This window comes from Zonotrichia leucophrys, chromosome 5 (assembly GCF_028769735.1).
Source record: "Zonotrichia leucophrys gambelii isolate GWCS_2022_RI chromosome 5, RI_Zleu_2.0, whole genome shotgun sequence".
Taxonomy (NCBI): domain Eukaryota; kingdom Metazoa; phylum Chordata; class Aves; order Passeriformes; family Passerellidae; genus Zonotrichia; species Zonotrichia leucophrys.
The window spans coordinates 47,675,060-47,695,844 of NC_088175.1; the positions used below are offsets into that span (position 1 = coordinate 47,675,060).

The 20,785-nt window shown below is 48.5% G+C and overlaps 1 protein-coding gene across 3 annotated transcripts; it reads right to left on the reverse strand.

Annotated features, from left to right (window-relative positions):
* Positions 1 to 856: 856 nt before the first annotated feature.
* DISP2 (dispatched RND transporter family member 2) lies at positions 857 to 20,243 on the reverse strand. 3 transcript variants are annotated; one of them, XR_010440598.1, is made up of 9 exons: positions 19,952 to 20,243; positions 12,362 to 12,808; positions 10,060 to 10,089; positions 8,135 to 8,258; positions 6,916 to 7,031; positions 6,532 to 6,650; positions 5,535 to 5,632; positions 1,264 to 4,740; positions 857 to 1,171 (listed from the first exon to the last, which is right to left on the reverse strand). XR_010440598.1 is itself a non-coding variant. In XM_064715205.1 (9 exons), exons 1-9 carry the CDS (start codon positions 20,029 to 20,031, stop codon positions 1,661 to 1,663), a joined length of 3,789 nt encoding a protein of 1,262 aa, XP_064571275.1. In that variant the 5' UTR covers positions 20,032 to 20,243; the 3' UTR covers positions 1,583 to 1,660. The 3 variants fall into 3 exon arrangements, 2 of the variants coding, with proteins under 2 accessions (XP_064571274.1, XP_064571275.1); XM_064715205.1 differs by lacking the exon at positions 857 to 1,171 and having other exon boundaries at positions 1,583 to 1,669; positions 1,975 to 4,740; XM_064715204.1 differs by having other exon boundaries at positions 857 to 4,740.
* Positions 20,244 to 20,785: the final 542 nt, after the last annotated feature.

A 20,785-nucleotide genomic window follows, 5' to 3' on the forward strand; every position in this document is an offset into this window, starting at 1 on the left:
CTCTCCCGACAGCAAAGGGGGGAGCAGCTCCTTGAGGAGGATGCTGCAGTTCCAACCTCAGGGTGGCTTTGGCTGCCTAAATACCCATCTGAACATTCACTATGACAATCTCAGGAAAAAACCCTAAAACTGAAACGTGAAAAATACAGAACCACGCAACTGACATGTTTGACATGTTTCAAACTCTGGTATTAGCTTTAAAAGTCCATGTCCCTAATGGATATCAGGGAGTTGCTGTCTGTGTCCCACAGCACAGGGATAACTTGTGGATGTCAGAAGAATAAGTATTTTAAAGATGTGTACTTCCCCTTGGAAAATATGTTGGGCACTTAAAAGATGAATAAGCACAGTGCTCTTGGTGACAATGAAGCATCACACAGATTTTAGGAAAGGTTGTTATAATCATTTATTGTATGTCAACTTGTAGAGAGAATGTTTTATTTTTCAACAAATAAGGGCAAATAAATATTTGTTTTCCTGTTTGTTTATGGTAGAGAGGGGAAAAACCTTAAAATTCAAGATTCACCAGATATGTGAATTTTAAAAAGTTATATGTTTGAGGGGAATGCCTTGAGTGGAAACACTCTGTAAAGAGGACACAACAAGGCACCTGAGTTTGGGGGGGACAAGAACTTAATCCTTCAAGGGGGAAATTCACACTGAAAATCTTTGGCAGTATTAAAATTCCTTCAGATAAAACAAGCAGAAGTTGTTACTGGAAATAGGTTTGGGCTGGATTCTACAGCCTCTTCCACAGTCAGGAAGAAGCTGTGTCAACTCAGAAATCTTGACAGGACTTTTAGTAATATCTGAGCTATTTGGATGGGGTCTGTAGATCTGGACTTTGCATAAAATAGAAAATTAAATACTTTATTTTTTATTATTCACAATACACTTCACTTGATACCTAGATTTTCAGTAGTTCAGTTTTGGGATTTTTTTTTTTTTTAACATGAGCTCTCTTTCTCTGTCATTAAATACCTGGGGAGCTTCACCTCATAATTTATCTCAAGCAAACAAAACCTAATCACCTTGTAGGAAATGACAAACCAGGTGTACTCGGTAAGTCCTGTGAACAGCTCTGAACATGGCACCACACACTGGAAGTCAAAGGGCTTGTAGTCCATCACGATGGCTCTCACATCCTCACTGGCATCAGATCTGCTGATTCCTGTGAAAACACACGGTTTGCACAGCTGAAATGCTAAGAAATAGTCTCAGTCTCAGCTCTGGGAGAGGTGGGAGGAAAAAATTGATATTTACAGCTCTAAGGACATTCAGGCTTCCCCTTTCCCTGGCAGCAGCTTTGCTTTCTGCGAGGTCTCAGCTGTTGTAACCAGAACTTTGTGCACTGGATCGTTTGATCCAGACATCGGGCATGTCTGGCTGGCTGTTGGGCAGCACGACCGGCCCATCGTTCCCCACTCCAAAGCGATTTTTCCACGAAGAGCTGTTCTGCTGTGATGCAGCTGGAGAGACATCAAAGACCGTCTCCCTCAGGTCCAGCCGCAGGGTATCTCTCTTCCCGTTCAGGTACCCTCGCTCGGTACCGTAGGAGTCAGACAGCTCTAAGGCATCGGGACAGGAACTGGCTGATTCCGCCAGCTTCAGGCCTTGCTCGAAATCGCTGATTGACGTCTCGCTGGAGATGTTGAGCATATCAAAAGAGCTGCCAAGAGAACAAAGGCATCTGTGAATTTTGTAGATGTCAGCAGCAGGGAGAGGGCTGTGGTCTGAGGTATAATCTGACTGCTGCTGGGCAGTGTCACTGGAGCACTGGGATTTATTGAGCTGCCCTTCTTCTTTCATGCCAGCTGGCTGGATGTGCTCCAGCCCAGACCCATCCCATGCTTTCAGACCATACTTTTGACAGCGGCAATCTCGGCAGAGTCTCTCCCTGTGAATTTCTGTTTCTGAGGTGCTGTGCTTGTAAGGAGAGGAAGTTTGCAAGGCAGGACACTGGCACAGGCTGACCTGCTGGTCTCCGAGCGGGTCCTGCAGACTCTGTCTCTCTCTTTCCAGGGAGGGGTGCGTTCCCACTCGAGGGCATCTGTTGTCTTCAACTTGTATGTCTTCAGAGAGCACAGAGGGCCGGTTGGACAGCTTGCTTGTGGAAGTGCTGTTGTCAAAACTGTCGCTGAGTTTCCTAGACAAGGGTTGGAGCTCATATTGCTCGTTTGCGGTGTTGGACTCCTGGACCTTCCGCAACCGGTTTTGCTTCTCGCTGCCCCCACAGGCAAAGTTTCCGTTCGGCCCGGAGTCATCAGAGTAGTCTTTCATGGTGTGGGCACAAGGCCAGAGGATCTGCCCACAATTCTTCTCTGGGCCGAAGAAGCAGCAGAGCGACTGGAAGAAGAGGCTGGCAAACCCACAGCTGATACAATTGATCATCATGATGAATATGCCCAGCTTCCTGTACGCCAGCACTGTGGCAGGCAGCATAATGACCCCTGCAGAGAAGAGAGCAGAAGCTGCCATGGCTGTGGCACAGCTCATCTGCTTCAGGGAAAAGGCCACTCGGCTCAGGCGGTCGGAATGGGGGCACAGGTGATAGGAGATGCAGTAGTTGACAGTGAAGTCAACAGAGAGACCGACTGCAGCTGAAATGAAGAGAGACTCCACTGCGTTGAGCTGCCACTCCAAGAGGACCAAGAGGCCGGTGGTTACCAGGACGGTGCCTGCAATGGCAGTAACGGAGAAAACGCTAAGGAGAACATTCCAGGTCGTGAGCAGCAGCACCACAAAGGAAATGGCTATGGAGAGCCCCATGACCACCATGGTTTCTGTGCTGAGACTGTGCTGGAGGTTGTACAGCTCTAGTTTACTGGTAAACCATCCGTTCTGAAGCCCCACAGGGGCAGTTTTCATTTCCTCTGTTATCCAGAGGCTGATTTCCTCATAGAATTGTTTGGCTCTGCTATAGTTGAAGGTATAATGATAGATAGTTTGAAACTGCAGCACTAAGGCAGCGACATTTCCCTCCCCATCAAACCTGAGGCCCATATCATGTGTTTCTGCCCCTTCCCTGCCCTCTTCCAGGAGCATCATTTTGATGCAGTGCAGGAAGGCTTCGCTTCTGTAAGGGAAGGAGAACTGGTTACAGCAAAGGTTGAAGCTGTGGTCTCGCTGGGAGCACTGGCGACTGTTCATCCACCTGAGGAACTCCTCCATGAAGCACACAGTAGATTTCTGTTCTGCATCAGGGTAATAAAAAGTTCTGTTCTTCACTTTTTGGCAGAATTCGAGGAGCCACTTCTGGGCATCAGGGTTTTGGATGGTAAAGGTGGTGTCTGTCACTAGGGTGCCATTGCTTTTTGGATTGAAATGGTCCCCGTTATCCACGGGCAGAATGCCCCAGACTATGGTGACAGGCATACGCTGCCCTTCTCCGTGCTCCAGCCTCTCAAACATGAACTGGTGGCAGTACTCGGAATCGTACCTCTCAAAGGGATGGCTCAGCCTGAACACTTGGACGGACGACGTCTCCAGAGTCGGGAGTTTGAGTTTGGGGTTGGAACAGGAAATGTAGGCACCTCCTATGGCTAAGGCAGCAAACCAGCAGATCCAGATGTACCGAAACTTGATGACCCCGCAAGGCAGAAGCTTTTCAAAGAGCAGCTTGGAGGTTTCAGACAGTGTGTTCTGGAGAGCCCGGAGGATGTAATGGACGGAGAGAGCCACTCTCTTGTGGCTGCTGTTGTTCCAGTAGGCTTCTGGCTTGTAAACGCAGGTGGTTGCGATGTAGCGCTCGTAGAGCACGGCCGAAGAGGGCAGCCAGGTCATCATGAAAACCAGGTTCACCAGCACCGAGGTGCCCATGTAGACAGCGAAGCAGCGGATGGCTGTGATGTTGCTGATGTAGCTGGCGTAGAAGGCAGCACCAGTTGTGAAGCACGAGGCCAGCATGAGATAGGCAAAGTGGTGCATGGTTTGACTCACCCACTGAGCGAGCCCGGCGGAAGGGTTCTGGCTCTTGCTGAGGTTCCACAGGTCGAAGAAGACAAAAGTGTGGTTGGCACAAATGCTGCTGAGAATGATGACTGCTGTCAGGTTTACAAAAGGGAAATAGGTGAATCTGAAGGCCACCTTGTACAAGAAGTAGGAGATCATCAAAGAACTGACAACAGCGAGCAAGACCATCAGGGTAATAAACACTGAGCGTAAATAAAAAGAAATGCTTAGAAAAATAGCTAATATTGCCAGGACTGGATACTTAGTATCGAGTAAAAGGTAGTGCTGGAATAGTTTCTGTTTAAGGCCCAGGTCCATTCCAGTGATAGATGTGTAGTTATCAAACAGATCCCAGGTTTCAAGGTTGTCTAAGTAGATCCCCATCATAGATGCACCTTTTCTTGTAGGCAGGAAAAGCAGGCTGTATTTGAGAGAGGGCACTTGGTACTCCATTGTCTGGGGACTGAGAAAGTCCCTGTCAACCAGGAAGTGAAGCAGCTGGTAGATGGCATTGAAGCGGGTACATTTTTCTGGGACTTGGGCACACTGAGAGTGTTTCTGCCTGGCAGCTTCGGGGCCTATGCAGGAGGGAGTGAGGACACCTCGGTGGTAGTCTGGAGCACAGGCACGGAGCAGGGCCAGCGTGTGGGAGATGTCCCCTTGGGTTATCTCCAGACAGGAAGACCTGTTGTACAGGACAGCAATGTAGTTCCCCAGGGACCAGCTTGGGCAGCATTCGTTGGCTTCAGTGCGCTGGCAGAGGTCTCTAAAATGCACGTGGGAGCGTATCTGAAAAACATGAGGGGGCATCGGGTCAGACCCTCTCTTGCAGCCTCAGTGTTCCTTACTCACTGCAGTAATCCTCTCCTCTCCTCTCCTCTCCTCTCCTCTCCTCTCCTCTCCTCTCCTCTCCTCTCCTCTCCTCTCCTCTCCTCTCCTCTCCTCTCCTCTCCTCTCCTCTCCTCTCCTCTCCTCTCCTCTCCTCTCCTCTCCTCTCCTCTCCTCTCCTCTCCTCTCCTCTCCTCTCCTCTCCTCTCCTCTCCTCTCCTCTCCTCTCCTCTTTTTCCTTTTTCCCCTTTATCCAACATGTACCACCAATCCCTGGCCATCCTCCCAGGGACAAATCCCAAACACCAAAATTTTGGAAAGTTGGTAGCCTTTTGCAAAAATCAAACCCTGTCCATTATTTATATTTTATAACTACAGATTTGAAATTTTGGCTTCTATAGCAAATACAGCTCATCCAATTAAACTTCCCACTTATAAAACTTGCCACCAGTCTCCAAGCTGGTAGCTCAATTTCTGTAATTATGTTCTGCTGCCCAAAATCCTCAGCAGCTTCTGATGGACACCTTTAGCTTCTGGACCAGCTCCTGTTCAGTCTCCATTTATTCTTGTTTAATTTGCAACTGGCAGGTGGGATCATCCCTGTATTGCCAAGTAGGTGAAATGTTTTGGAATCCTCCAGGTGAAACCTGTTGCATGGCCTGTTTTTTGTCTGGCATCCTCTCAGCAAGACATCAAAGACTGCAGCAGACAGAAAAGAGACAGCCTGTACATGTGTTCTTCCTGCCATCACTGACCTTGTCTTGTTCCATTTGACACATAGACTGAATTGCTTGCAAGTTCCATAAGCTCCCAGCAGTTGTGGACATAAATACCAGCTGGGAATAGCTCTTTTCTGAAATAAAGAAGAAGGAAAAAAAAATCATAAAATGAGGTAATGAAGATGAATCAGCCAGGCTGTTTGGAGTAGACTCTGTCTTCACAGAAAAAAGGAATATATCTCTGTCTGTAGGACAGCTCTGGAGGGCTCCCTGGAGGGAAGCAGGTCACAAGACAGTAGTGAGCATGTGCCTTGTGTGACCTCGCCCCTGCCCCTTGGAATAGGTCAGCAGCATCAGGGCATTCTCAAAATCAAATGTCAGTTTGCCTTTAGTGACTGCTGGCATCTGGTTCTGCATCCCTGGAACAAGGGAGGAGCTTGAGCCCAGCCAAAAACCCCCAAGGAGCTGTGGGTTTGGTGTGTGACTTGTTTCCAGAGGTGGATAGAACAAAAATATCTTAATGCTGTTCTCCTTTCTACTTACTGCCCATTTTGGGACAAGTCTGGGGGGTGTGGGAGTTTTCTGTTTTTCTCTCCAGATTTTACTGCCATGTACACTTTTCAAGAAGAAAAGAAGGAAGGAACAGAGAGGGAGAGGGAGCAGACAAGGGGAGGGAGCAGACAGCAAGTGGGGCATGTGCTGTTTTTTCAGAGTATTCACTTTTGATATGGGTAAATGGTGAAAACATTGGTCCTTTAATATGTGTTTGCAAGGTATATTTCTAAAGGGAAAACAAGAACTATGGCAAAGAGTTAAGAAGGAGAAATAACTCTTCAGAATTTCTGAACCAGCCTTTTGTGACCGCTGAAGTAAGACGTGCTGGGAGGGCACTGCCAGAGCTCTCACAGGTGGAACTGCACACACTGCTTGCTTAGAGCAAATTCAGAGTATTCCCTGTGTCCTGAGCTCTGACAGTTCTGTCAGTTGAGTTCTGGGTGTGCAGTATTTACTGCCTCACCAAGATTTCAGTCACCTGGGGGACCACAGAAGAATCCATCTGCTCCATAGCTGGTTTCCACCATTCTCCGTGTCCTCGCTGCTTGTTCTCCCTGAGCAGCCTTCTGTCCTCTGCCAATGCCAAGGTCATCATAGCTAGCAAGAGGGCAGATTATTGTTAATAACTGTGATTATTAACAAGAGAGTGTCTGCCTGGGAGTTACATTCACTGACAAGGCTCTGGTGCCAGACACAGCAATAGGGAGCCTAAATCCATTGCAGGCACAAGGACTTCAAACCCTCCAATGCCTCAGTTGCTTTTAAGCATAGGATGTATGGAATTCACATAAATATTTTAGAATATTGAATGTGACTTTACAACCAACATGTTCCTCAAATCCCCCAAACCAAGCTCAAATACCTTTTCTTCTTGGCATAGGGAGAAAGGGAAAGAGTCTTCTTGTAGCCTGTATGGCTCTCAATATTCCTCCACACAATGAGCTTCCTGCCAATGTCAGTGTCCCGTGGCTCGAAACCCTGCACCAAGGAAAAGGGCTTTGTCACAGCTCCACTTCAGCTCAGCTTCCTTAGGCCTCCTCCAGCACATGGAAACTGTGGGAGACTATTACTGCATCTTGGAGAGATACACAAATTGAACTTTCCCTGGAAATACTGCATCCCAGAGATAAGAGAAAATATATGAACCCTTTCCCTTCCCCTTTCCCTTTCCCCTTCCCATCCCCTTTCCCTTTCCCCTTCCCTTTCCCTTTCCCTTTCCCTTTCCCTTTCCCTTTCCCTTTCCCTTTCCCTTTCCCTTTCCCTTTCCCCTTCCCTTTCCCTTTCCCCTTCCCTTTCCCTTCCTCTTTCCCTTTCCCCTTCCCTTTCCCTTTCCCTTTCCCTTTCCCTTTCCCTTTCCCTTTCCCTTTCCCTTTCCCTTTCCCTTTCCCTTTCCCTTTCCCTTTCCCTTTCCCTTTCCCTTTCCCTTTCCCTTTCCCTTTCCCTTTCCCTTTCCCTTTCCCTTTCCCTTTCCCTTTCCCTTTCCTTTCCACTTCTCTTTCCCTTCCCATCAACAATGGCTACAATTATCTCTCCCTGATCTACTAAGAATTTCTCCTCCTTTTTAAGGGTAGTAGTTCCTTACAGAAATGGCACTAATTTTCTTTTTTGTGGACAAAGTCTAGTGTATTCTTATTTTCTCAAGATTCCTCCATGAGCCAGAGCAGGGATGATTTTAGGGAATGTGGCATTCCTCATGGAAAACATTCCATGAGCACAGTGCTCAGAACAGGGCATGCTCTCCAAAAGCCTCATGCACAGACTGCAGGAGCCAAAGCCAGCTCCTCTATCCCAGCTCTGCCAAGCCCAGCTGTTCACTGGGGGCAATCCCAGCCTTCCAGCCTTGGACAGGGAGCAAAGGGAGCAATCCCAGTTTGTGCTGGCAGTGTCTCCACACTGCAGTGAGGGCATGGTGGGAGTGCACAGCACAGCTGAGGGATGAGCGTGGGCTGTGTTCTCCCTGTGTGTCAGGGCCAGCTGTGCAGGACTGGCACATTCTGCTCATCTTGGAGGGATGATTGATATCACGGGTTGGGCGTGGATTTCCTTACATTGCCGTTGATCCCTGAGCTGTAGGCACTCACCATGAGGGGCTGTGCAAAGTCAGGCAGGTTCCCCAGCAGCAGCCCAGCCACGGTGCAGACGGCCGCCGCCACGGAGCACAGCAGCAGCACGGCCAGCGGCCACTCCGCCAGCAGCTGCGAGTAACTGCACACAACAGGAGGAGAACAATGCAGCTGGTAAGGTGTTTCTGCTCCGAGCACAAACCTGCTGCTGAGCCACTGAGCTGGCAGTAACTGGAGGGAGAAAATCGGGGTCTCTGGTTTGCACAGTTATTTACTGTGAAGCTTGGAGGCTCTAGTGCAGCTATTAATGAACACATTACACCTCTAACTGGATATTTGCAGGCAGCTCTAATTAACTCGGGTAATTACATTTTGCCTCTCTGCGTTTTCCAGCTTTTTCAATCAGAAATAATAAAAACCAGACTCTTGTGTCCTCAAGCAAAATGAAGCTTTAAACATTTAAGTTCAAAGATTGCATTTAGAAAGAGCCTCTTAATTTCCCCCAGATTGTGCAATGTCAGCTGGTGGCTGCAACAGTTTAGGCTACAGATTTCCAAACTGGACCCTGAGAAATCTTTGGGTAATTCTGAAGAGTCCTTGAAGGTAACTGACCCAAGCAAGCCCACTGTCATTGGTCTAAATTAGTGTATTTAGACACTGCTCTAAATTCATACATGTTCACTAGAATACATTCAATTTTAATGATGTATCACAAAATTTTGATGACATCAAAACCCTTCCAGGGAAGCAGCTTACTCTGGCCCAAGTATTATTTGTCAGTTACTTTTGTTCTTAAGGAGCTTGTGTAAAATTTTCTCTCCAAGTTCTGTTTTTCCTTTGGGACAAACTGTCTCACATATAGGATGATCTATGAATGTTACTCTCCCACATTTTTTACCAGTGTAAGTTTTACTGTGTCAAGATTTTTGTCTTCCTCAGAAATATCAGTTGAGATGTAAGATAGCAGAATGGGTTCCTGCTCTGGTTTGGCAGGCTAGTTCTTTTGTGTTCTGATGTACTTTTGAAATATAAAAAATTCTTTGAACAAAAATAGCTGACAAATATTTGTGAAGGCAAGTGAAATAGTTATGAACTTTATTTGAGATGGAATGTTTCTCCTTGCCTGCTCTTTTCCCCCTTTTGCCTGGGACTCCACCACAGCTATTTCAGAATTAGAAGTCATCACAAGCACTTCAAGCAGCTTTTCACATGACTTTTGATTTTTTTGTTATTTTGCCTTTTTTTTTTTTAATTTACAATTGCCTTATCAAGTTTGTTTTCATAGATGAAGTCTTTACTATAAAAATGAACAAAACTGCTCTTCACTCATTAGAGTACCTAATTTCTGGAGGCTATTTTGGATATTTCCATGTCCAATTACCAGAAAAAAGAACAAAAAAACCAGCTGCGGTCGCTGATGACAGAAGGTGCTTATCCAAACCATCCAGAAGCAATAGTTTACAAAAGTCAGATTTTAAACAAAAGTAGAAGGCAATCAAATTATTTTAATTTTGATAAATGTATTTAAAATTTTCTGTCTTTATAAAAGATGAGTTTACTTCATGGATGGGCTCTTTTCCTTATTGCTCCTCTGATAAGACAAGCTGGATTAATCTTACACACACACACACACACACAGACACATCTAGAATTATTATATATATAAATATATATATAAAGCTACCATATGGGTTAGAGCCAGGCACCTGCCCAAGAACAGCTACTGAGACAGTGTTACTATTCATTAATGCAGGTTGAATTGATCTCACAAGCACAGGGAGATTTTTCCAAGGAGTGGAAAGCCCCAGGAGCGCTGACCTCGCCTCTGGAGCCGGGCCTGCTGGGATGTCACCAGCAGCAGCACTCTGCTTCTCCTAATAGCAGGACAGGAGAGCACTGATCACAGGGTACAAGGACAAGGAAGCTTTTGCTGTTCAACATACCTTTTTGGCATCCTGAAAGCTTTGTCATGTCTGCAGACAGAAAGGAAAAAAGATGTGTTCATTTATTATTTTCCTGGGAAGCCCTATCAGTGCTGGGCTGATCCCTGAGCAGATTAACCCTTGCAGCGATGTAAGCACCAAGGTGAGCCAGCGCTGCCACAGTTCTGTCACTGTGTGAATCAGTTAAATGAATAATAGAGCCTTTTCCTCTCCCATTTTAACCAAACAGGATGGGAAGCCATGTAGTCACTCCTCCTTTGTCCCTCTCAGAAAACCTTCCAGAGAACTGAACATTAGCAATGCAGTCCTATAGAAATCCATTAAAATCTGTCTGGTTTAAGTGCTTTCCCTGCACTTCCTAAAGTGTTTCTTGACAAAAGCAAACCTCTTTTTCAAATCTCATGAGCTGGGCTAGCAACAACTATAGTTAGTTTTTATTTTCTCTTTAGCTCAGCTCACCAAAAAGGTGACTCTCATTTGTTTCCTGGGTCCCTCCAAGGACTGTCTTTTCAGGCTATAAGAGCAGAAAGCCAGTGGAGCTGCTAAAAATATTTGATTTGGATTTTCTTCAGAGGAGCATTTGTTACTCCTACTTGAAGGGCTCTAAGAGGGGAAATAAAGAAGCCTTCCCCAGGGGAGCCAAAGTTTGTTAGTGAATCCCTGAGGACAAGCCTTCCACCAGCATCCTGGCAGAAAAGCTGCATCTTGTTGGGTCAGGTATCTCCAGGACCTTTTGTTCTGCTCTCTCTTTCTGCTCTGAAACATCCCCTTGAAACATGGCCCAGTCTGGCACGGCCTTGGCTTGGTCACAGCTCGCAGGGAACTGCTCCCACCTCCTTCCACAGCTGTGCCAGGCTCTGCTCAGCCAGTGCTCCCTCCTCCTCTCACCCTCCCACACTCCTGCTCAGCCTGGGAGAAGGTCCTGCTGCACTCCAGTATCTGTGTCGGGCAGATGGTCCCCCCTCCTTGCAGCAGCCAACCTTGAGGCAGCTCATCCTTCCTGGCCTTGTTATGAGTGGGAGAAATGGAGAAGCAGTGGAGGAGAGCTCCCCATGGCACAGTCACTCCGGGTGGCTCATGTAAAAAATGATTCTGTGTTTTGCTCGTCACGCTAATGCTCTGCAGATTCGGGACAGAGAGGAGCAGAGCAAAAGCCTGCCCAGATTATCAAAGCGAGGTCTCTCTCCAGCAGTACACTGCCCATCCTGTGCTAATTCCCTCACAATAGCTCTTCAAGCAGATTTGCTTGGATTAAAAACCTCATTCTGGCATTATTATGTTATCACTTTTCTGACTGCTGGCGCTGCACACTCTGCCAGGGATTTACAATCCAGTTGTGCTTCCTACTTAAATAACCTGTTACAGAGGATGTGGTTGGCAATTTTGTTGATAGCACATGAGTGAAAAAGGATCCAGAAAAAGGATCCAGGAAAGCGATTCAGAAAAAGGACCCAGGCTCCTTTGACTGCAGTTCCTCTACACAAACACAAGCAAATTAAATCCTGTGTAAATGGCTGGAAAATGAGACTCTAAAGGGCCTTTGTGGCTAACACTGCAATGCTGTACACAGGCAAGAAAGGAATCCTGCGCCATCTTTGCCATCTTTTATCAGGATTCAGTGGCTATGGCTACAGCAGTGAAGGGATCACGATCTCTTGTGCCAGGAGTGGACCCTAAAAGGCACACTCAGGAGGAAGGATGGTGCTGGCTGGAAGGAGCAGAGTTGTAGCTCAGGCTCTTGTTACCCAGGCACTGCACACAAATGGATTCTGTCATGGACAACAAAAAATTCATACACTGGTTGCTGCCCAACCTGGAAAGCCAAATAATGTTCTCCCCTTTTGTATCTCTCACTGCTCAGCTGTTACCCTCTGCTGCCATTCCCTCCCAGCACTGGCAGCAGCTTCTGTGGGGGCAGGAAAAGAACAAACTCTATTCCCACCACTGAGAACTCTGCCAAGATAAAGGACTGGCAGCTGGGTGGCTTGGAGTGCAAAGGGAGAAAATACAGAGGTAAAGGAAGATGGGCCTATTCACAGCTGCATGACCTAGGAGTGACTGAGTGACCTTGGCTTTAGCGGAAATCCCACCTCTCCCTGGCATGGGAATGGCTGCTCTCTGTACACCCACACAGAGGTAGAGAGCAAACTGGATCCTTCTGTGTGTTTTGGAGCAGCTGCTGCCCCGAGCTGAAGAGCAAACCCACGTTTCATCTACCACAGCTCAGCCCCTCCTCATCCCTCCCAGTCCCCCCCCCGAGTGTGGAAGCCGCTCTTTCACGCCGCCCTCGCTGTGCCCTTACCTGACTGTCACAACGTGGTGCTGCACCGGCCGCCGCTGCCCGGGGGACCACTGCTTCCAGGGCGTTTCCGAGGCCTCGGGGTGGGAGGCGGCCGCAAGGTCCCCGCTGGAGAGGTGGGAGCACAGCACGGGCCTCTCGCCGTGCCCAGGGAGCGAGGGCAGGCCGTAGCTGCCTCGGGACTCCTCCTGGCTGCAGGGGTAGTACGGGTGCTGCTGCTGGGAGTCCTGGCAGCTGGCTGGCACCTGCCCGTTGGACTGGGTGGAGACTGGCCCAAGCGTGTGGCTGGAGGAGGGCAGGTTGTCTTCTCCCAGCCCGGGGGATGCAGGAATGGGGCAGTGATGGACTGGGCAGATTTTTTCCCAGGAAGTGCCACTGTAGCTGAGCTCAGCATTCCCAATCTCTGGCATGGCAAGGCAGGTCTGGCAAGGTCCTGCATTTTGTTTTTCCCTATGAGAGAAATGAAGGGAAAGGTAAAACGGGAGAGGTTGAAAGGCTGCGCTGGGGAGCTGCATCCCAGAAACTGGAGATGCTTACAGACCTCCCACACAACACAAATGTCAAACCTCACCCACTGTATCCTCTACCAGGAGTCTGCCTGAGGGCTGAACTGGATTATGCTTTTTATAAAGACATCCATGACTCATTCAGGGATCCCAAGCGATGGAGAATTCTGTAATCCATCCTTTGTGTGTGTTGCTTCAAAAGTTGGAAAAATTGGGTAATATCCGACCCAAAAATTCTCTGGGATATTTCATTGTGCCAGGAGGGTCCTAACTGAGGACCCAGAGAAATGACACAAGTCTGGACAAACAGAATTGAAAGGAATCTGCATATGAGGAAGCCACTCAATTATCTGCACTCCTTGGGAGGATTAATTAGTGTGATTGCTCTGCAGGAGGACTGGCACTGCTCCATGTTGGGTCAGCAGGGGAGTGAGTCATCCCTGGCACTGACACAGCTGAGCAGTGAACCTGAGGGCTGTGACATCTAACAGGGCCTTCAGCCTCCAGCCTGGCACATTCCTTCAGGGCTCCCATGTCCTGCATGCTCCACGGGGCTCTTCAGGAACTTTTTAGACACACATCTCCCAAGGATGACAGCAACAAATTTTATTGGTCTTACCTTGTAGGGAGGGAATGGACTGGGATCTCTATAGATCCTTTGAAACGTGACTATCCTCTGGCTGCTGGATTTACTTACACAAAACATTTGCAGACTCTAGTTCCCAAGTAATGAGGTTTCTGCAGGATACACTTTCTTCCCTCCAAGGAATGTAAAACATTATTTCATTCCTATAGTTCTTGATTTATGGAGCCTGAGAGGTTTTGCTAGCTTTGAGAAAGTTTGAATCATACTTTGAGGGATTGCTTAGTATGTGTGACACCAAAAACCCCTTCACACACCACAGACTGAGGTCCTTATGACCCCAAAAATGCTTTAGGAATTACTGTCCCAAGAGATGCAAACAGCAGCAGTTTCTGGTCCTTGTTCAGAGCACGTGCCATGGTCTCTTACAGCTGAATGATGTGTCTTGCTGCAGTGCCTGGCATCCAGGATTAAAAAGGACAAACAGTTCAGGCCAGCCAGAATCACAAAATGTCTCAGGTCATCAAAGAATTATGAGTGTTGGAACAAGACTGCAGTGAGATGAACTTTAGCCTAAGGCACCTGGTGTGATGTGGGAAAAAATGAAGGTAAAAAGTTGGGGAAAGGCTATCTTTTATATTTTTCTCACAGCCTTGGAAAAGGGCAGAATTTTAGTGATTACATGTCTCTAGAATTGCACCCAAAGTTAACTGGCATGAGATTTTTAAAGACAAAAGAATCTGGAGAATACTATTAGCTCAGTATTGCTTGAAAATTGCTATTTTTTCCAGAAAGCAGGACATATTGGCCTTGGCAGTCTGTGCTGTGTACTTTCCAACATCAGCTGAGTTTATCAACACTGATAAACTATATTTCATGATTGTACCAAATGGGCTTATTTCATTAAAATCATGACAGCAGGGTCATGTTTGTGGTAGCAGTTACACCACTGCCAGTGTGGACACTCAAGGCACAGGCATCACATGTAGCTTCACGTGCACATTGTACTAGTCCAGGGAGCAGTAACAGAGAAATCTTGCCTGATTAACTACCATCCAGTGCTACATTTAGTTTCTAAGCCTAATGAAAGCTGCAGCAGTTACAGACACAGATAGCACATTCCTGGGTCCTGACTTCAGAAGCCATAATTGATGTGGTGTCTGTGCTGAAGCAGGTGCCAGAAAACCAGCAGACAGGTGTGTGCACACACCTTATCTCCCCTCAGTGAGATAAGGTTGAGATAAGGTTGTCCCCAGCAGTTCCAGTGCTCATTTGCCTCTAAGCTGCAGTCAAGGTACTGGTACTGAGCTGGTTCAAAACAGCAAGAGGCAGAGCAGCTGGCAAAGCAGAAGCTCCTGACTGTGACAATGATGTCCCAGTCACCCACAGAACTTGTCAAATAACATCAACAATAGGCTTGAAGTCCTTGCTGTCCTGTCCCAGGTGGATTAGTGACAGGATTACCTGGCCTTTCAAGTGTGTGATTTGTGTTAGAGCTCTGTGTAAAGGTAGTTCACAACAGGAGATTCCACACTTGTCATATATGAGATTACAAATGCAGAGCCAGCAAAGCTGCTCAGGAGATGCAATCTGAAATCTTGTTTGGGGTTCTTACAGCCCCATCAGAGCCTGGGGAGGGATTCAGGTGCAGCACGGGGCAGGAGCACTGCAGACAGAGCAGGGAAAGATCAGGATCTGTGGCAGTCAGCACATAAAATTGCACCTTCAATTAGTCATTGCACTTCTCTGCTAATTATAGCAGCAACCTGATGGGAGCATGCTAAACCACCATGTCCCCTACAGTGCTGGTGAGGTGCAGGGGCAGAGGTTGTTTGGGACAGCTGACCTGGAGGGTCCCTCAAGCCACACTATCAAGCTTTAAGTGTAAATCATCCCACTCCTCCCATGTGTCCAGTGACTTTGTGGTTTGTAGTTTTGTACTGCAGGGAATTTTCATCAGAGAGCTGTGGTCATGCTAGTGTTATGCTTTGACAAGGTCTAGACCTTTTCTGACTCCCTTTTTGTTGCCTCTAAGTTACTCTTTTTCCTCTACCTTGATCCCATTATTTTCCCTAGCTGCGTGCTTTAAATAGGTGATGTTCTCCTACAGTGCATAATAATTCATAAAGACACTGCTGCACTCACATCTTGTGTTTTGGTGTTCCTACACCTGTACTATATTTCAGATTTTTTTTTTTCAAAGGAAAAGCAAAATTCTTATCCCTTTAAACTACTGTATCTGTACAGTAATCTGGGACCAGAGGCTTTTCATGACTTAATTAGCCTGCCTGCCTCATCTGAGGGTGAGTATGTGACACTGGACAGAACAAAAGGGCTTTTACAAAATACACTTTGAATGTGGTCAGGGAGAGGCAGGAGACCATGCAATGACAAATTCTTCCTCCACAAACCCCTCGGCTACAAAACCTCCTGGTGGAGAAAGCAGATGCCAAACTCTTGGAGATTGCAGATTGCCTCCGGGTTTTCTGCACATACATTGGTAACGTTGAGTCTAATATTTCACACAAAATCACACTCTCCTTGTTTACCATCTTTGCTGTGAAATGCTGTCAAGTTCTGCTCTTCCCCCGCATGTCGTTTCCTAACTCAATCCCTGACCTGCTCAGTGACTTCAGATTCTGGAATAACTTTGGCAAGTTTGGATCATTCACTCGTGACTTCTCTCCATTATCTCTTTCTCAGACTAAACAATTACAGCTCTGTCAATCACCCTCTGGATATGAGTTCCCTTATGCTCACCCCTCTCCAACTCCATGACGATGTGACCTTGGCTATCCACCATCTCCAGGGAAACCTGGAGCTTGCAAATAATGATGGGTTTGGATAATCACTGCTGGCAGCTCAGCAGAATTCGAGTCTCCACTTGCTGCTCTCCCAATTAGCTGTAGTGCTGGTGAGCTTAACCTTTGCTCTGCTGAGGTCTGCACCAGACACGTAGGCTGCCCCTCCTTTGCCTGAAACTGTGTCACTATTACTTTTCTGGGCCCTCAGGACCCTGAACTATGTTAGGAGAATGTTTCTGGGGGTTTTTGATGTCTGTTTGCTGTCAGACATGAGGAGAAGAGGGCAGAGCACCACACTGGACTCTGCTTGCCACGCTGACACTGACAAAGAATTCTGTTTTTAAGATTCTTTCCCACTCTGCGCTGTGTCAGATATTTGATATGTTTGGGATTAAACAGGCAGAAATGGTGTCTTGGCTGCAGAAAAACCTACAGAGGCAGCTGACAGCCTCCATTTTCTTTTCCAGGCTCAGCTGGATGCAACCAGAGAGATGCTGGGAAAGGAGAAAAGAAGGGGTATAAGGGAAGGGATGGACTAGGGTTAACTGCTCCTGTTACCCACACCTGTGAGCTGTGTTGCTCTCACTGTTTGCTTCCCTGTCTCTTGCCCTGAGATGTCTAGACAGAATAATAATCCAATTTGTGGACCTGCCCAAGCCACTCTGAGTGCAGCAGTGCTTCTCTGAGATGAGTGCCAGGGCATAAACACCCCAAAGTATGTGGGGGACCCAGCAAACGGACTGGAGCTTCTTCCCACGAGGAAACAGGAAAGAGAAGGTCAGGATTTCTAAGGAAATGGCCAGAAGTTTTCTGCCATTCCAGGTCTGCAGGGATGTGGTGGGATGGATACAGGGTTTGTGGCAGGAGCCAAGGGCTGTATGCTGTCAGTCCGTCCCCCTGGCAGGGATTATCTCCCTTTTCCAGAGACCAGCATCCTTGTGCCCCACAGAGAATGGCTGCAGGAGCTGCCTTTAGGCTTTAGCTGCTCACTCGGCCCTAGCAGGTGCTTTACTGGAAACATGCCATGTTGGCTTCTTGCTCCCAGCACGTTCCCCTCAGGATGGTTTCGTCCTGCAGCACACAGAGCCGAGCTGGGCTGGAGGAAGCTTTGCAGGCAGGGAAATAGTAGCATATGACCACCTTCGTTTTCCTAAGCAATTCCAGTTTTTGGCTCTCTCTGGTCTTGCTGTCCCCCCCAAGCCAGAGCAGCAGGAGAGCAGCAGGAGAGGTTCTGAGAGGGTAATGGGCCAAAAATATTCAGCCTTTTGCAGGACCGGCCCCTTTCTCTGCCTAATTCCACCCTCGTCACCAAACCCATTTCTATAAGCACTGGGGTTTTTTTTAATAGATCATTTCCCCCTTTGCATACTAAAGAGAGGATCAAGAAAGAAGCACTTTGCATATGAAAGATGGGAAACACCTACTGAGTGAATGGAGCTGTCTGATGCCTGACTCAAACTACAACTTCTCCTGTTGCCCCAGGATTCTCAAGGGGGAATAAAAACAAGTGGGAAAATGGCAGAAGTCTGTACCTTGCCTACAACCAGAGCCCTTTTTCATCAAGAACCTTTGCTCAATTAGACATTAGGTGCCACAAAATTTCATTCAACAACAACAAAAAAAAGCTAGTTTGTTTCTCTTTCCCCTTTTTTTCCTTCCTCTAGCTGAGTTTTGTTTGCATATCAGCTGTGCAAGTGTTCCCCAATGAAAAAGAAATATGAATTCTTTCTGGATTAAATCCATGTGCTATAGGTCAGCTTCCATCTAGACTAATAGCTTTTTCCTGGAGAGCTGTAAATGACTTTTTAAGAATGTGCTTTTATAATGGAATTTAAATTTCTCTTTGAACATACCACCAGCAAAACTGCAGTGGAGCTCTTGAGAAAAAGAGCTTTGTTCTTTGTATTTTCTAAGGAGATAAGAATGCCCTTTCCCTGGGATTAGGGAAGGGTTCAGTGAGTTTCACTGTCACCTCGTTATCTCGCTCCCTGTCTCCCTGACAGGGAGAGACAGGCACTCCTGAGCAATCCATCTCCTGCTCTGGCTGCAGCAAATCCTTGTGCGCTGAACAATTCCTGCCGAGTTCTTTTGTTTTGCTTTTTCAGTCTAGCAGCAGGATCGTGCATATCCTTGAGAAGACCTACAGTTTTTTTGTTAGTGAGACTCCTGAGTATGTTAAATCATCATGAAAAATTAATGAGACTGCAAAACTCTGCTTCCCACGTAGTCTGCCAGGAAAAGTTTAGTTTTATAAACCTTTCCATTGACTTGTGCAAACAGCCTTACCTTTCCACCAGGCAGCTGCTGCTGCTGCTGTGGGTACAGGTGTTTGTGCTGGGATAGAGCCAGAGGCAGAGGGCTCAAGGCTCCCACCCAGCCTTCAGTGCCAGAACAGCTCTGTCTGCACTGGGAAAATCATACTTGCTAAGCCTTGTTTAGAAGGAAAAAAAAAAAAAGGGTTAAATGGAAAGGGAAAGGAAAAGAAAATCACCACTTTAGTGTCCCAGGCTGAAAGAGGCCGGGAGGAAAGTGGTGTTTTCTGACATCTGTGGTTTTTTGCTGATGCAGTGAGCATTGATGATGAAGAGCCTTGGCTAGGACAGAAGGTGGAGACCACAGAGCTAAGACTGAGTGAGCAGCATGGATGAGAAATGCATCTGTGTCAGGTGGCTTAACTGTCAGTAACTTACCTCTTGCAGGCTGCAGTGTTCATCTCAAGACCTGTCTGAATGGCCAAGGAGTACTCAGACAAGCAAAGAAAATGGCTCCAGTGACAGCTTTGCCCCCATTGAATGCACGAGGTCTAAAGCAGTGCTGGACTGTGTGAGAGCCACAGGAGACTGAGACCCCCAGGCACGGCAGCCTCTGGCCGGGGACATCAGAGCTGTCTGACAGCAGAGTGCCCTGCCAGTGCTCCCGGGCGGGTGGGGCTCCCTCAGCGTGAATGTCCTGTAGCAGACACAAATGGAACCCTTGGGCTTTCAGAAAGGATTTGTGTGCTGCTGACCTCGGGGTGTGCTCTGTCAAGCAGAATCTGAAGAGCTTAGGTCTGTTGCCCTGGTCTAACAAATGCCAATGTACTTGTGAATATGGGATGGCTCCTTGCCCATGATTTTGGGCTTGTTGATGTTTCCAGAAAATGTTGATGATTGTGGCTGCTAACCTGGCTTAAGACACCAGGTAAGGGAGCATATGGCACAGGGGGATGAGGGATGTGGGGGTTTATGGAGGAGATCTTTGGACTGAAACCCATGTTTGCCCACAGCTGATTGCACTAAGGCTCTGTCTGAAACACGCTGAGCTTCCCAACAATAGCTCTCCCGTTGCTGCAGAAGGGAGAGCACACCATGTTGCAGGATCAAAACCTGCCCGCGAGGCCAAACCAGGAAGCCCCCCTGGCACAAATAGCTGTGCTTGGTGCTCCTGGCCCCAGGGCAGGAGCAACCAGGACCCCGGCTGGGCAGCACACGTCGCCAGAGCCCAATCGCGGGTGGGCAGCCTTGCAGGCTGCGAGGGACTCTGTCTGCACCCCCGGTGGGAGGATGGGACACACCTCGGCAGGACTGGGGGGTCCTGGTCCCAGGAAAACCCGGTGACACCGACCACTTCCACACACAGAACCGGTGGTGGCGGCAGGGCTGCAGTTCCCACCCGCCGGGGCACCGGCTCCGCGTCCCTGTCCCGATCCCGCAGCTCCTACCTGGGCGAGGCGGGGTCGCGACCGCGGCGCGTCCCCTCGGGCCGCGGCTCCCGGGGCGGCGGGGCGGGCGCGGCCTCCATGGCCGGCGGCGGCGGGCGCTGTCCGTGCCCGCGGTGCTGAACACTCCGGAGCGGTGGTGGAGGTAGCGCCCCGGCGCGTCCCGGCTCTTGCCCGGCTCGGCTCGGCTCGGTGCGGCGCGGCTCTGCCCGATTCGGCGCCGCTCTACCTGGCCCGGCTCGGCTCAGCGCTCAGCGCAGCTCGACTCGACTCGGCTCGGTTCGGCTTTGCCCGGCTGGGCTCTGCCCGGCTCGGCGCGGCGCTTGCGCGGCCGCGGAGGCGGGCCCGGCGCGGGGGAGGGGGGGCACGGGGGCGCAGCCGCCGGCACCGGGAGAGCTGCGGGGGGAACTGTGAGCCCCGGGCCAGCCTGGCTGTCGGGGATGGGGCTGAGCTTAAGGGTGCGGAACAGGAGCTCGGGGCACCGGGCATCCTTTGGGCGAAAATAATTCCCTCATCCCTGCAGTTGTGCTGCTGCTTGGCCCGGGCTGGGAATGCTCCCAGAAGTGCTCCTGGCCCTGTGTGGCAGGTGCAGGGCAGCGTTTTGAATTGTTGGCTTTTAGAAGCATTAAATAGGTAAAGGATCTTTTGAAACAGATGGTACGTTTGAAACAACTGAGTTGAAAGCATGGAGAACACAGGGAGGTCAGGCATGTCCACCTCCTTGCAGGATCCTTCAGTCCTTGTCTATCCATACTATGACATTGCTCTGAGCTGGGTGGTAGCCACACGTGTCTCCTTGTGCATGGGGATAGCTTCCTACCGAGCTGGTGGAAGGTG

What these genes read in the sequence shown, in the direction of transcription:
- DISP2 (XM_064715204.1), bottom strand. Translation starts at nt 20,031, where the DNA reads ATGGAGGCCGCGCCCGCCCCGCCGCCCCGGGAGCCGCGGCCCGAGGGG. An exon ending in CACCACGTTGTGACAGTCAG is followed by an intron (nt 10,090 to 12,361) that starts GTAAGGGCACAG and finishes TTCTGTCTGCAG; the next exon opens with ACATGACAAAGCTTTCAGGA. An exon ending in CCCTATGCCAAGAAGAAAAG is followed by an intron (nt 6,651 to 6,915) that starts GTATTTGAGCTT and finishes CCCTCTTGCTAG; the next exon opens with CTATGATGACCTTGGCATTG.